Source organism: Staurois parvus, unplaced genomic scaffold (assembly GCF_062004578.1).
Source record: "Staurois parvus isolate SC_StPar_1 unplaced genomic scaffold, SC_StPar_1.0 ptg002113l, whole genome shotgun sequence".
NCBI classification, from domain to species: domain Eukaryota; kingdom Metazoa; phylum Chordata; class Amphibia; order Anura; family Ranidae; genus Staurois; species Staurois parvus.
In genome coordinates, this window is record NW_028319909.1 from 2,028,200 (window position 1) to 2,045,509 (window position 17,310).

General features: G+C 44.4%; 1 protein-coding gene across 2 annotated transcripts in view; it reads right to left on the reverse strand.

Annotated features, from left to right (window-relative positions):
* The window catches only part of LOC149432715 (sialic acid-binding Ig-like lectin 12), a 42,948-nt gene extending 32,295 nt beyond the window's left edge, over positions 1-10,653 (reverse strand). For both annotated transcript variants that reach the window (XM_089664980.1, XM_089664979.1), the window contains exons 1-3: positions 10,490-10,653; positions 6,021-6,123; positions 1,903-2,253 (exon numbers count right to left, since the gene is read on the reverse strand). In XM_089664980.1, the coding sequence (XP_089521106.1) occupies positions 1,903-2,253; positions 6,021-6,087 (418 nt within the window). In that variant the 5' untranslated portion in view covers positions 6,088-6,123; positions 10,490-10,653. The remainder of the gene's footprint in view (positions 1-1,902; positions 2,254-6,020; positions 6,124-10,489) is intronic.
* Positions 10,654-17,310: the final 6,657 nt, after the last annotated feature.

Sequence of the window (17,310 nt, forward strand, 5' to 3'; positions counted from 1 at the left end):
AGTCTATAAAAGGTACCAGGGGCATTTCATGGGGCCCCCTACTGACCCCGGGCCCTCGGTCTGTGCCCGAGTTCTCGAATGGTCAGTCCGCCCCTGCCTTATGGAGGTTCAAGGAGGCAAGCAGGAGGCATTGTCTGCAGGAGCCTCACATAGCACTTGCTATCTACAGATCGTGGGTGCAATGCTCTGCAGGCTCACATAAAAAAAAAATTCCCACAAACACATGTATTTTTAATTTTTTTTTCTTAATGCAGTAGTAATCTGCAGCTTTAAAAAAAAAAATAATAATCCCTCGACAAGGTAATTTCATAATGTGCTAGTATGTATACAAAACAAACAAACAAGTTGGAGTCAAAATGGTTTAGATTTACTAAAATCTGGTGCACTCAGCAGGGGCGGACTGACAACTTATGGGGCCCCCGGGCAATAAGGGATCATGGGGCCCCTGTGTCCTTGCTCAAACTCAAAAAAACCTATGAAAAAGGTAACAGGGGCATCCCATGGGGCCCCCTACTGACCCCGGGCCCTCAGGCAGTGCCCGAGTTTCCAAATGGTCAGTCCGCCCCTGCCTGAGCCCCATCTCAGTCCAGTGATGTGCATGAAAGCAGTGGCTCTACCGGGTCTCTCTCTCCTCATTGGCTCACACAGTAGGGGGAGCCATTGGCTCCTGTTGCTGTGACTAACAGCCAGTGAGCCAATGAGCAGAGAGCAGGGGGCACTGTCGAGCCATGCTCTGTTTGTGAAAAGAGCATGCCTGCTCAGTTGCCCCTGTAGCAAGAGCCTTGCTATTGGGGGGCACTTGGCAGGAAGGAGGAGACAGGACCACCGGTGGGGGGAACCCAAAAAAGAAGAGCATCAGGGCTGCTCTGTGCAAAACTATGCACAGAGCAGGCACTGTAAGTAAAACATGTTTGTGATTTTTTTTTTCCCTTTAAAATCACTTTAACCCATTACCTACAAAAATGGCTCCCACCACACATTTGTCAGAAACATGGACCTTTCACAATGATCAACTGTGATCAAAGAACAATCACTAGGTGAAAAAAAAAAGGAAAATTTCTGGTAATTCTTCCAATAACATACATGCTGTCCTAGAGTGACAATGATCACTCTTTGTACCAAGGGCGGACTGACAACTCATGGGGCCCCCGGGCAATAGGGGATCATGGGGCCCCTGTGTCCTTGCCCAAACTCAAAAAAGCCTATGAAAAAGGTACCAGGGGCATCTCATGGGGCCCCCTACTGACCCCGGGCCCTCGGGCAGTGCCCTGTTTCCAAATGGTCAGTCCACCCCTGCTTTGTACTGTTTTCATAGAGGAAGCTACAATCTGGACTACAGAAATGTCTTCCTTTATTTGGCCAGGTAATGGGGATGGGAGAGTATAGAAGAAGATAATATTGTTTTTTTCTTTCAATTCACTGGAAGTTAAAAAATGGCAAAAAAAGTCGCACAAAATGTGAAAAATGAAAAATATGCTGCTGGCAAAACAATCAGATAAATTGTGTACAGATCTACATAAATAAATTGCCGCCCTAAACTATCATTGATTACAAATGTGCACATACGTAAGTAAAGAAAAAAGTGTAAAAAAACCATCAACAGATAGTCCCAAATCATGTCCAAATAGAGAAAAATGTAGGGAAAAGTCCCAATATTCTGATTAATTTGGTACACATATTTCTTTGGCGCTGGGGATTTATGATTATAAAATGTATTTAAGTTTATCAATTCACTGGAAGTGACAAGGAGATTTCTGACAAGATCTACAAGTTTTTACTGTGCTTGATGCAAATGTTGATAGCCTGAAATAAAACAATGAAACCACCATATCCAAGGACGAGTAAGCTGCAATAGATTACATTTATGTTACTGGATTTAGTTACTCTTTAATTTGCACTCACCCATTACTTGTACCTTTACTTGCGTATCTAAATAATTATATTGAACTATACTGTGTTTGCTCTCTTCAAATCGGAAGAAGTAAGTGCCCTCGTCTTCTTTCCTGGCGTTGGAGATTTTCAGGGTGCAGTCACCATCGTTGGGATCTCCAATTGCTTGAAAGTTTTGGTTTGTCCCTGCTGAATTGTCAGTAGAAGCCACTATCCCATTCCCTTGTTTCCAATATCCTTTTGAGTTGAGGAATTTCTCTCTACTGTCAGCCGTGAATTTACAAGGAACAATGGCACACATAGACCATGGGATTTTCACTTCTTGATTAACTTGAATGGAGTACTTATGGGATATCACAGTCTCTGCAGGGAAAGAAAATTTTGAAATATTATAGAAATGGATATTCTTCATTAAAGAGTGGGTCTGCTCAAATATTAATTATATGTGGAGCCTGGTGGACTGAGGATATTCCTAGCTTCAGATATATCTGGAATATTCAAACAGTGAAAACTCTCTTCCATATTTCCCAAATGTTCTTGCCCACCTGGGAGTTTTGGCTGTTCCAAGCCACCTTTGTGTTCCATTTCCTTATGTTACAATCTGAATAATATAAAATATATAACGATCCAGCAGGGATGGTGAAAGCCGCTCATAATGGACACACTACGTGAGGATACTATTTCACATTTGCGCCATCTAATAGATGTATAGCTTCCCATCTTTTGGGTTCCTTCCCTTTTCCTTGGCGATGTTCCATCATGTGGGTGTGGGCTTGCATTATATGCTGCAGAGAACAACACTCAGTATATGAACATGTATTAGGAAAATGGATTATTTACTGCTTTCCAGGGGGATAGGAAGGAGTGGGACTTTGGGAAAGAGGGGTCTGGAAACATAAAGATGGGCTTTCATTTTACACTTTCATTTGACTGCAATGAGATTTACCAAAATGGTGACATTTCTCAAATATAAGGGAGATGTTGATGAAATGTTGGCAATGGGAACAATACAGGCTTATATTGTAGGGTATATGTTGTAGCGTGGGAATGCAGTCCTCAACCCTACAATCTCCCCTAACAATCCCAACCTACCACCCCCACCACACAATCCCAACCGACAATCCAACCTCACAATCCTAATCTACAATCCCACCACACAATCCCACCCCTCAATTCAACTCTACAATCCCATACCTCAATCCCACCCCTTAATCCCACCCTACAATCCCACCCCTTAAATCCACCCCACTATCCCACTCCTCTATCCCACCCCTTAATTCCACCCCACTATCCCACTCCTTTATCCCACCCCTCAATCCCACCCAATAAATATACCCCTCAATCCCACCAGACAATCCTAACCTACCATCCCACCACACAATCCCAACCGACAATCCAACCTCACAGTCCCAACCTACCATCCCGCCACACAAACCCAACCGACAATCCAACCTCTGAAATCCTAACCTACAATTCCACCACACAATCCCACTCTACAATCCCACCCCTCAATCCCACCCCACTATCCCACTCCTGTATCCCACCCCTCAATCTCACCCAATAATTATACCCCTCAATCCCAACCTTCAATCCCACCAGACAATCCTAACCTACCATCCCACCACACAATCTCAACCGACAATCCAACTTCACAATCCTAACCTACAATCCCACCACACAGTCCCACCACACAATTCCAACCTACCATCCCACCACACTATCCCAACCGACAATCCAACCTCTGAAATCCTAACCTACAATTCCACCACACAATCCCACTCTACAATCCCACCCCTCAATCCCACCACACAATCCCACCCTACTATCCCACCCCACTATCCCACTCCTCTATCCCACCCCACAATCCCACCCAATAATTATACCTCTCAATCCCACCAGACAATCCTAATTTACCATCCCAGCACACAATCCCAACCGACAATCCAACCTCACAATCCTAACCTACCACACAATCCCACCCTACAATCCCACCCCTCAATCCCACCCTGCAATCCCACCCCTCAATCCTACCCCACAATCCCACCCCTCAATCCCACCCCACAATCCCACCCTACATTCCCACCCCTCAATCCCACCCCACTATTCCATTCCTCTATCCCACCCCTCAATCCCACCCCTAAATCCCACTCCACAATAACACCCAACAATACCACCCTTTTAATCCCATCACACTATCCAACCCAAACAATCCCTTTTGTCCCGTGACTCTAACAAAATTCATGAGCCCCACTGGATGCTACATACTTGGAGAATGGGCTTCTAGAGTGAAATATTGAAGGGTCCAGTAGTACCTGTCCAGCAAATCAAATCAAGGCATCCACTACAAAGTCAATCCCCAAAATAACAAATTTTACAGAGATTTCCTCACCACTGGTCCAGAACTAGCCATCTGAAGATTACTTCAGACTACTTCAAAAGCAAAGTGCAGTAACCCAACTTTTTTAAACACACAGGAATTTGCACACTTGTGCTCTTTATAAAGCTCTTAGTAGAAGAGGTAAGAATGTTACACACTGGAAATAGTCCAAAGTAATTTCTTACTATTGCAAATTTGAACAAAAAAAGAAAGCCAATGTGTCTTGAGGTTTACACCTTTCACCTAGACCAGGGCTACAATACGAATGAATATTTCTAAATTCATGAAAGATGCAAAAAATGTATACTATATGTAAAAAAAAAGCACTGCATATTCCAAAAGCCTAACAGAATCTATTTCTTAAAAATGCAAAATTGCTCATAAGTGTCATAAAGAACATATCTAATAAATATATCAGTTTCCATGAAAACTGTTGAAAGGGAAAAACCATATTCATACCCACATGGAAGAGAAATATATTTCCAATATATTTAGAAAAAAAATTATATATGTGACATATATTTACAATATATTTGCCTGCGCTAATATATTTTAACATGAATTCTAAAAAATTTTTTAATTTAAATATATTTTCTAAAGGCATACAATTAAAAATATATATTTTTTAAATATATTCTTCAGATTTTTTAACATATAAAAAAGTACTTTTAACATATAATTTTACATATATTTCTAAATGCCTTCCAAAAATGCATTTACAAATATATTATTAATATATTAAAAAAATGCATTTCAAGATAAAGTATAGATAGATAGATAGATAGATAGATAGATAGATGATAGATAGATAGATAGATAGATAGATAGATAGATAGATGATAGATAGATGATAGATGATAGATAGATATGAGATGGATAGATAGATAGATATATAGATAGATAGATAGATAGATATGAGATAGATAGATAGATAGATAGATAGATAGATAGATAGATAGATAGATAGATATGAGATAGATAGATAGATAGATAGATAGATAGATAGATAGATAGATATGAGATAGATAGATAGATAGATAGATAGATAGATAGATAGATAAATAGATAGATAATATAGAGATAGATAGATAGATAGATAGATAGATAGATAGATAGATATGAGATGGATAGATAGATAGATAGATAGATAGATAGATAGATAGATAATAGATAGATAGATAGATAGATAGATAGATAGATATAGATGGATAGATAGATAGATAGATAGATAGATAGATAGATAGATAGATAGATATAGATAGATAAATAGATAGATAGATAGATAGATAGATAGATAGATAGATAGATAGATAGATAGATAATAGATAGATAGATGGATAGATAGATAGATAGATAGATAGATAGATAGATAGATAGATATAGATGGATAGATAGATAGATAGATAGATAGATAGATAGATATAGATAGATAGATAGATAGATAGATAGATAGATAGATAGATAGATAGATAGATATTTTTTTTTAAATATATTGAATATGGTCAAAATGGTAGTATTTCAAATATATGTCAATATATTTGGGAATAATATTTTTAAACTATTTTTAAAATATATTTTTCTTCCACATGGGTACCACTGCTTGATAGCAGTAGAAATCAGAAAATAAATAATTATACTAAGAAAGTATAGAAGTAGTAAAATATACAGTAAATAAGTCATAGAAATGACAAAGTAAATGGCTAATGCTAACAAAAATTAAGTTCTCTAAATCTCTGATATGTTTCTCACAGACCCTTTGAAATGAGGAAGAGAATTGTCGCCATCTGTATCCTGAGACGTCCATCTTTTCTTGGCCACATCCTTAAACTGAGAAAAGACTGTTCAATGAGCAGGACCTGTGAACAATCACGATTCATTTAGATGCATTCACAATCAAATTTATTTCATAGGACAGTGAAAGCTTAAGTCACCTGTCCCACCGCTGCGATTTAAAATTGCGCCATTTGTGTGCGATTTCTGAAGAATTTATTGTGACTTGTGAAGATTTTCAATGATTTCTTGGGATTTGCTTTGTGATTTCTATTATATTCTATGGCCCCTTTCACACGAGTGGACCCGTCAACGGATCCTCTTGCTCAGCAGGGGATCTCTCCATTGGTCCACGCTGAGAAAGCAGATGATAGGTCCGTGCTGCAGAGCGAACACAGACACAGCTCGCTGTCCTCTATATAAAACGGCCTGTCCATTTCCATCCGACTGCCATCCGATCCGATAGACGGAAGGGGAATGATCCCCATCCGTCTCTTTTTGGCAGATCAGACCAGGTTGGATGTCGGTGCATGTAAACGTACACATATCCGTTTACACCCGCCGCTCCATAGAGGAGAATGGTTCCGATCGGGTCTGCCTGCCTGTTTTTCAGGGAGCGTCCGTGTAAGACGTTCCTAGATATGTGAAATCGCAATACACTGCAAAGAAGGTAATGCAAGAACAGGGGCGGACTGACCATTTTGAAACTCGGGCACTGCCAGAGGGCCCGGGGTCAGTAGGGGGCCCCATGAGATGCCCCTTTTTCATAGGCTTTTTTGAGTTTGGGCAAGGACACAGGGGAACCATGATCTGCTATTGCCCGAGTTGTCAGACCACCCCTGGGCGTGCCCCTTTATGAAGCGAAATCTGTCCCCCATTTATGCCCCGGCATTGCTGCGAAGATTCAGGACTATCTTCCTTATTCGGCAAGAAATTAGTTTGTACATCAGTACATCAGGATTGATTGATTTTCAGATATATATCATTGTTTGTGGACTCTGAAGAAAGGTTATTTATTTGCAAAATGCTATAACAGAAAATTAAAAACAGAAAACTCAGCAGTGATTAAATACCACCAAAAGAAAGCTCTATTTGTGTGAAAAAAAATGATAACATTTTCATGACTGCGCAACTGTCATTCAAAATGTGACAGCACTGAAAGCTGCAAATTGGCCTGGGCAGGAAGGGGGTGACAGTATCCTGTATTGACGGGGTTAAGATGTGTAACATGCACCCTGCATTTACTATATCTGGTCTCCCTGGAACCTTCATTCACTATATCCGCTCTCCCCAGACACTGCATTCACTATATCTGGTCTCCCCGGACCCTGCATTCACTATATCCGCTCTCCCCGGACCCTGCATTCACTATATCCGCTCTCCCCAGACACTGCATTCACTATATCTGCTCTCCCCGGACCCTGCATTCACTATATCCGCTCTCCCCGGACCCTGCATTCACTATATCCGCTCTCCCCGGACCCTGCATTTACTATATCCGGTCTCCCTGGACCCTACATTCACTATATCTGGTCTCCCCGGACCCTGCATTCACTATATCTGGTCTCCCCGGACCCTGCATTCACCATATTCGCTCTCCCCAGACCCTGCATTCACTATATCTGGTCTCCCAGGACCCCACATTCACTATATTTGGTCTTCCCGGACCTGCATTCACTAGATCTGGTCTCCCCGGACCCTGCATTCACTAGATCTGGTCTCCCCGGACCCTGCATTCACTATATCTGGTCTTCCCGGACTCTGCATTTACTATATCTGGTCTCCCCAGACCCTGCATTCACTATATCCTCTCTCCCCGGACCCTGCATTCACTATATCCGCTCTCCCCGGACCCTGCATTCACTATATCCGCTCTCCCCAGACACTGCATTCACTATATCCGCTCTCCCCGGACCCTGCATTCACTATATCCGCTCTCCCCGGACCCTGCATTCACTATATCCGCTCTCCCCGGACCCTGCATTTACTATATCCGGTCTCCCTGGACCCTGCATTCACTATATCTGGTCTCCCCGGACCCTGCATTCACTATATCTGGTCTCCCCGGACCCTGCATTCACCATATTCGCTCTCCCCAGACCCTGCATTCACTATATCTGGTCTCCCAGGACCCCACATTCACTATATTTGGTCTTCCCGGACCTGCATTCACTAGATCTGGTCTCCCCGGACCCTGCATTCACTAGATCTGGTCTCCCCGGACCCTGCATTCACTAGATCTGGTCTTCCCGGACTCTGCATTTACTATATCTGGTCTCCCCAGACCCTGCATTCACTATATCCTCTCTCCCCGGACCCTGCATTCATTATATCTGGTCTCCCCGGACCCTGCATTCACTACATCCGGTCTCCCCATACTCGCGTTCACTATATCTGGACTTCCCGGACCCTGCATTTACTATATCTGGTCTCCCTAGTCCCTGCATTCACTATATCCGGTCTCTCAGGACCCTGCATTCACTATATCTGGTCTCCCCAGACCCTGCATTCACTATATCTGGTCTCCCCGGACCCTGCATTTACTATATCCGGTCTCCCCAGACCCTGCATTCACTATATCCGCTCTCCCCAGACCCTGCATTCACTATATCCGCTCTCCCTGGACCCTGAATTCACTATATCCGCTCTCCCTGGACCCCGCATTCATTATATCCGGTCTCCCCGGACCCTGCATTCACTATATACCGTCTCCCTGGACCCCGCATTCATTATATCCGGTCTCCCCGGACCCTGCATTCACTATATCTGCTCTCCCCGGACCCTGCATTCACTATATCTGCTCTTCCCGGACCCCGCATTCACTATATCCGCTCTCCCTGGACCCTGCATTCACTATATCTGGTCTCTCAGGACCCTGCATTCACTATATCTGGTCTCCCCAGACCCTGCATTCACTATATCTGGTCTCCCCGGACCCTGCATTCACTATATCTGGTCTCCCCGGACCCTGCATTCACTATATCTGGTCTCCCCGGACCCTGCATTCACTATATCCGGTCTCCCTGGACCCTGCATTCACTATATCCGGTCTCCCCGGATCCTGCATTCACTATATCTGGTCTCCCCGGACCCTGCATTCACTATATCTGGTCTCCCCGGACGCTGCATTCACTATATCCGCTCTCCCCGGACCCCGCATTCACTATATCCGGTCTCCCTGGACCCTGCATTCACTATATCCGGTCTCCCTGGACCCTGCATTCACTATATCCGGTCTCCCTGGACCCCGCATTCACTATACCTGGTCTCCCACAGTACACAGAACATGGAAATTAGATTATTTTAGTAAATATAAACTGCTCAATACCTTTTCTCATCAGCAGTATACAGCAGTCTTGTGACTTCTATCAGTGACCAGCAGAGCACTGGTTAAAGCTTGTAACAGGAGTTTTCATTTTGTTCTAGGAGGATGCAGAACCCATGACCTTTGCTTGGAAAATGCTGATTGGGCCTGTGCTGATCACATGCACTCTCCCAAGATAACAAAAAAACCTGTCTAGCAACACACACCACGCTTAGCATGTGCAGAGTGTCTCCACACGATATCTCTTATCAGGTGTTAAGAGGGGGATACTGGAAGAAGGGGAGGATCAGAGAAGACAGGATCAAACAGCCTTTTTACACAATGCAGAGGATTAACCCCTTAGGTTCCACAGTGAGTATAACAAGCATGCCTTACTGCATCTACAGACTGATTGTACTGTTGTGGGTTTAGTATCACTTTAACACTTCCTCCAGCATTGTACCTGTTTGCCCTTATGGCAGGGGTGGACTGACAACTCATGGGGCCCCCGGGCAATAGGGGATCATGGGGCCCCTGTGTCCTTGCCCACACTCAAAAAAAGCCTATAAAAGGTACCAGGGGCATCTCATGGGGCCCCCTACTGACCCCGGGCCAGTTCTCCAATGGTCAGTCCGCCCCTGCCTTTTAGAGGTTCAACGAGGCAAGCAGGAGGCATTGTCTGCAGAAGCCTCACATAGCACTTGCTATCTACTGATCGTGGGTGCAATGCTCTTCAGGCTCACAAAAAAAAAAATTCCCACAAACACATGTATTTTTATTTATTTTTTCTTAAAGCAGTAGTAAACTGCAGCTTTAAAAAAAAAAAAATAATAATCCCTCGACAAGGTAATTTCATAATGTGCTAGTATGTATAAAAAACAAACAAACAAACAATATTTTTGACTTTTTGCTATAAAACATATCCAGTAAAAAAATGTAAAAAATCAAATTTCATCATAAATTTGGGCCAAAATATGTTCTTTTCCATGTCTTTGCTAAAAAAAAATCCCAATATATATAAATTAATTGGTTATAGTGTCTTTTTTTACTGGATTTTTATTTTTTTACTACAAATATACATCAATTTACTTTTACTTTATATAATACTTGACTATTTCATATTTAAATGTAATTAAATTGGCACTCACTTTTCCGATGAGTTGACCAGTCGACACTTTCTCCTGCTCCTTCGAATCTTGACATTTAAGATTTCAGCAACCTTCCTCGTGTTATAGTTTTAGAACAGTGTGACTCATTCGTGTTACTTTATTATTATTTGTCCAATCTTTGCACTTCCTGTTTTATATGAAGTTCCTTAGATCACATAATGTCTTTGAGTTTCACTTGATTTTGGGAAACTTCAAGGGGGTTTCCTAAATGTGGAAAACTGAAAACTAAATATAGGTGTAACTTGGTATAAAAAGGTAGACTTAGCCTTTAAAGCCCAAACCTTGAGCCCAGGTTCACACTGATTCCGCACCGCATCAGAATCGCACCCCATTCATGCGAACCGCTGCGGGTGTGTATGTTAACAACACCCCGAAATCAGTCCGCAAAATGCAGTGCGATGTGCAGAATCGGATCACATGGATGTGAATACCCATGCGATCCGAATCTAGTGTGGACCAAAAAAAGGGGCCCACATGGAATAAAAATATAATTTAAATATATTTTTAAACTATTCTTCCCAAATATATTGAGATATATTTGAAATACTACAATTTTGTCCGTATTCAATATATATATATATATATATATATATAGATAGATAGATAGTAGAGATGAGCGAAGTATTCAAAAATTCGATTCGGCTGATTCGTCGAATTTGAGGAATAAATTCGATTCGAGGCGAATATATTCGCTGCGAATTTAACTTATAAAAGGGTGTTTCTAGGCTTCAGAGAGCCTTTATATTAGTGCAGAACACTGTACCTTTAATTTAAATGCCCTTGGAGTCTGCTGGGGAAGAGAAATAATACTGTCAGTCAGTATGACATGCAGATGAGTGCCGTCGATCTTAGAATCACCGCACACTTCACTCATTTGGGCAGTCACGGGGCCAAAACCAGAGTGTGGAGCCACAGTGTGGCGGTGGAGGCAGCAGCAATGGGAGGCCATACAGCACCCTATGACAAAATGGAACCCACCAGCAGTGTGAGGAGACCTGAAAGTGGCACATGGCAGAGTGTGGCGATGGAGACAGCAGCAATGGGAGGCCGTACAGGGACCCATGAGACACTCTGGACCTGGCAGCAGCATGAGGAGGCGGTACAGGGGCCCATGACAGATTACGGGCCTGGCAGCAGCATGAGGAGTCGGTACGGGGGCCCATGGCAGATTACGGGCCTGGCAGCAGCAATGGGAGGCCCGTAATCTGCCAGCACCCTATGACAAAATGGAACCCACCAGCAGTGTGAGGAGACCTGAAAGTGGCACATGGCAGAGTGTGGCGATGGAGACAGCAGCAATGGGAGGCCGTACAGGGACCCATGACAGATTACGGGCCTGGCAGCAGCATGAGGAGGCGGTACAGGGGCCCATGGCAGATTACGGGCCTGGCAGCAGCAATGGGAGGCCCGTAATCTGCCAGCACCCTATGACAAAATGGAACCCACCAGCAGTGTGTGAGGAGACCTGAAAGTGGCACATGGCAGAGTGTGGCGATGGAGACAGCAGCAATGGGAGGCCGTACAGGGACCCATGACAGATTACGGGCCTGGCAGCAGCATGAGGAGGCGGTACAGGGGCCCATGACAGATTACGGGCCTGGCAGCAGCAATGGGAGGCCCGTAATCTGCCAGCACCCTATGACAAAATGGAACCCACCAGCAGTGTGAGGAGACCTGAAAGTGGCACATGGCAGAGTGTGGCGATGGAGACAGCAGCAATGGGAGGCCGTACAGGGACCCATGACAGATTACGGGCCTGGCAGCAGAATGAGGAGGCGGTACAGGGGCCCATGGCAGATTACGGGCCTGGCAGCAGCAATGGGAGGCCCGTAATCTGCCAGCACCCTATGACAAAATGGAACCCACCAGCAGTGTGAGGAGACCTGAAAGTGGCACATGGCAGAGTGTGGCGATGGAGACAGCAGCAATGGGAGGCCGTACAGGGACCCATGAGACACTCTGGACCTGGCAGCAGCATGAGGAGGCGGTACGGGGGCCCATGGCAGATTAGGGGCCTGGCAGCAGCAATGGGAGGCCCGTAATCTGCCAGCACCCTATGACAAAATGGAACCCACCAGCAGTGTGAGGAGACCTGAAAGTGGCACATGGCAGAGTGTGGCGATGGAGACAGCAGCAATGGGAGGCCGTACAGGGACCCATGACAGATTACGGGCCTGGCAGCAGCATGAGGAGGCGGTACAGGGGCCCATGGCAGATTACGGGCCTGGCAGCAGCAATGGGAGGCCCGTAATCTGCCAGCACCCTATGACAAAATGGAACCCACCAGCAGTGTGAGGAGACCTGAAAGTGGCACATGGCAGAGTGTGGCGATGGAGACAGCAGCAATGGGAGGCCGTACAGGGACCCATGACAGATTACGGGCCTGGCAGCAGCATGAGGAGGCGGTACAGGGGCCCATGACAGATTACGGGCCTGGCAGCAGCAATGGGAGGCCCGTAATCTGCCAGCACCCTATGACAAAATGGAACCCACCAGCAGTGTGAGGAGACCTGAAATTGGCACATGGCAGAGTGTGGCGATGGAGACATGGGCCCCCTGGCCACGCTTGACTTTCTGGCCACATAGTCGACATACGGCTACGTTTACTTCCTCGGGCGGCTTGACTAAAAATTGCCACACCGCCGAGTAGGAAACTTTGCCCCCGATACTCCTCACTGGCTGACTGCTACTTCCTCCGTGCACACCGGCACCACTACTGGCCGTGGTGGTAGGCTGCAGTGGAGCTGGTGCTCTACTCCGTGGCCGTTTGCCTCCACTGACACTGCTGCGACCCTGCTGCCTCCTGGGCAACCCACCGACTGTTTTGCTCGCTGCCAAGCTGGCACCCTCTTCTCCTGATGATGCGGAAGCAATAGCCTGATGACGATGAGGCTGCCAAGTGCGATCAGCCTTATCATCATCAATTAGGGTCTCCGCCTCACTACTAGCCCCCTCGGCTGCGTGTGGGTCAGGAGACAGACCTGTCTCTAGACCGGCTACCGAGCCACTCTCCTCGCCACTACTTCTTCGCCTGGCTGCTGAAGAGGCGGATGTCTCCCCCCGTTCCTGACCGCCCTCTGTTAGCTCTTCCTCACTGTACAGTGGGGCTGAGCCCACAGCATGCGATACTTCGCTTGGTGAGGGAACACCAAAGGACAGGGGCAGGTAGAGGACATGTGATTTCAGTGGGCTTGCTCCCGGGCCATGCCAACTAACAGTTGTGTCTGACGTACCCACCGACCGTTGGCTGTAGGTGTCAGAGGTGACCTGGGAAGAGGAAGACGACCGAGCCAACCAATCGATGACGGCAGGGTTGTCGGTGGAGACACGACCGCTGGATGACACCGGGAGCACTGGCCTCTGGCTGCGACTAGTGCTGCCTCGACCCCTTCCTCTGCTGCCACGTCTGCTCGCTCCTGAAACATTGCCTCCTCTGCCACTCCTCTGCGTGTTGTCTGACATACTCTTTAATTCAACGATTCTGTGTCCCTGAGTAACGATTCTGTGTCCCTGAGTAAAAATTCTGTGTCCCTGAGTAACAATTCTGTGTCTGTCCCTGAGTAACAATTCTGTGTCCCTCAATAACAATTCTGTGTCCCTCAGTAACAATTCTGTGTCTGTCCCTGAGTAACAATTCTGTGTCCCTCAGTAACAATTCTGTGTCCCTCAGTAACAATTCTGTGTCCCTCAGTAACAATTCTGTGTCCCTCAGTAACAATTCTGTGTCTGTCCCTGAGTAACAATTCTGTGTCCCTCAGTAACAATTCTGTGTCCCTCAGTAACAATTCTGTGTCCCTCAGTAACAATTCTGTGTCTGTCCCTGAGTAACAGTTCTGTGTCCCTGAGTAACAATTCTGTGTCCCTCAGTAACAATTCTGTGTCCCTCAGTAACAATTCTGTGTCTGTCCCTGAGTAACAATTCTGTGTCCCTGAGTAACAGTTCTGTGTCCCTGAGTAACAATTCTGTGTCCCTGAGTAACAGTTCTGTGTCCCTGAGTAACAATTCTGTGTCCCTGAGTAACAATTCTGTGTGCCTGAGTAACAATTCTGTGTCCCTCAGTAACAATTCTGTGTCCCTCAGTAACAATTCTGTGTCTGTCCCTGAGTAACAATTCTGTGTCCCTCAGTAACAATTCTGTGTCCCTCAGTAACAATTCTGTGTCTGTCCCTGAGTAACAATTCTGTGTCTGTCCCTGAGTAACAATTCTGTGTCCCTGAGTAACAGTTCTGTGTCCCTGAGTAACAATTCTGTGTCCCTGAGTAACAGTTCTGTGTCCCTGAGTAACAGTTCTGTGTCCCTGAGTAACAATTCTGTGTCCCTCAGTAACAATTCTGTGTCCCTCAGTAACAATTCTGTGTCCCTGAGTAACAATTCTGTGTCCCTCAGTAACAATTCTGTGTCCCTCAGTAACAATTCTGTGTCTGTCCCTGAGTAACAATTCTGTGTCCCTCAGTAACAATTCTGTGTCCCTCAGTAACAATTCTGTGTCCCTCAGTAACAATTCTGTGTCTTTCCCTGAGTAACAATTCTGTGTCCCTGAGTAACAGTTCTGTGTCCCTGAGTAACAATTCTGTGTCCCTGAGTAACAGTTCTGTGTCCCTGAGTAACAATTCTGTGTCCCTGAGTAACAATTCTGTGTCCCTCAGTAACAATTCTGTGTCCCTCAGTAACAATTCTGTGTCTGTCCCTGAGTAACAATTCTGTGTCCCTCAGTAACAATTCTGTGTCCCTGAGTAACAATTCTGTGTCCCTCAGTAACAATTCTGTGTCTGTCCCTGAGTAACAATTCTGTGTCCCTGAATAACAGTTCTGTGTCTCTGAGTAACAATTCTGTGTCCCTGAGTAACAATTCTGTGTCTCTCAGTAACAATTCTGTGTCCCTCAGTAACAATTCTGTGTCCCTCAGTAACAATTCTGTGTCTGTCCCTGAGTAACAATTCTGTGTCCCTCAGTAACAATTCTGTGTCCCTCAGTAACAATTCTGTATCTGTCCCTGAGTAACAATTCTGTGTCCCTCAGTAACAATTCTGTGTCCCTCAGTAACAATTCTGTGTCCCTCAGTAACAATTCTGTGTCTGTCCCTGAGTAACAATTCTGTGTCCCTCAGTAACAATTCTGTGTCCCTCAGTAACAATTCTGTGTCCCTCAGTAACAATTCTGTGTCTGTCCCTGAGTAACAATTCTGTGTCCCTGAGTAACAGTTCTGTGTCCCTGAGTAACAGTTCTGTGTCCCTGAGTAACAATTCTGTGTCCCTGAGTAACAATTCTGTGTCCCTCATTAACAATTCTGTGTCCCTCAGTAACAATTCTGTGTCTGTCCCTGAGTAACAATTCTGTGTCCCTGAGTAACAGTATGTGTCCCTGAGTAACAATTCTGTGTCCCTGAGTAACAATTCTGTGTCCCTAAGTAACGATTCTGTGGCCCTAAAGTCTCTTTGGCCCTAACTCTGTCCCTAATACAGAGAGGTCTGTCTCTTTTGAATGACCGGAGGCTAATGGAGAATTCTAAGATGGCCGCAATTTATAGCTCGACCATTACACAGTGCTGGCTGGCTGGCTGCTGATTGGCTAATGCGATCACATGTCATGAATGAATGCATTATGGGTCAGCACGCCTTGTCTGCGCGCCTTCCCGGAGATCCCCGCTCCGTCACCACACATGTCGCCGCCATTTTTGGAAAATTTCGATTCGCGCATCCGAAGTCTGCTAATTTTCGGATTCGGCGCAAATTTTTCCTAATCTTCGAAACGAATTCCACTTCGCCAAGTTCGATTCGCTCATCTCTAATAGATAGACAGATAGATAATAGATAGATAATATAGAGATAGATAGACAGATAGATAGACAGATAGATAGACAGACAGACAGATAGATAGACAGACAGACAGATAGATAGACAGACAGACAGATAGATAGACAGACAGATAGATAGACAGACAGATAGATAGACAGACAGATAGATAGACAGACAGATAGATAGACAGACAGATAGATAGACAGACAGATAGATAGATAGACAGACAGATAGATAGATAGACAGACAGATAGACAGACAGATAGATAGACAGACAGATAGATAGACAGACAGATAGATAGACAGACAGATAGATAGACAGATAGATAGATAGACAGACAGATAGATAGACAGACAGATAGATAGACAGACAGATAGATAGATAGACAGATAGATAGACAGATAGATAGACAGACAGATAGATAGACAGATAGATAGACAGATAGATAGACAGATAGATAGACAGATAGATAGACAGACAGACAGACAGACAGACAGACAGATAGACAGATAGACAGATAGACAGATAGACAGATAGACAGATAGACAGATAGACAGATAGACAGATAGATAGATAGACAGATAGATAGATAGATAGATAGATAGATAGATAGATAGATAATATAGAGATAGATAGATAGATAGATAGATAGATAGATAGATAGATAGATAGATAATATAGAGATAGATAGATAGATAGATAGATAGATAGATAGATAGATAGATACATAGATAGATAGATAGATACATAGATAGATAGATAGATAGATAGATAGATAGATAGATAGATAATAGATATGAGATGGATAGATAGATAGATAGATAGATAGACAAATCGATCGATCGATCGATAGATAGATAGATAGACAGACAAATAGATAATAGATATGAGATAGATAGATAGATAGATAGATAGATAGATAGATAGATAGATAGATAGATACTGTATGTTGAAATGCTTTTTTTATATATTAGAAAATATATGAAAAATATTTTTAAAAGTA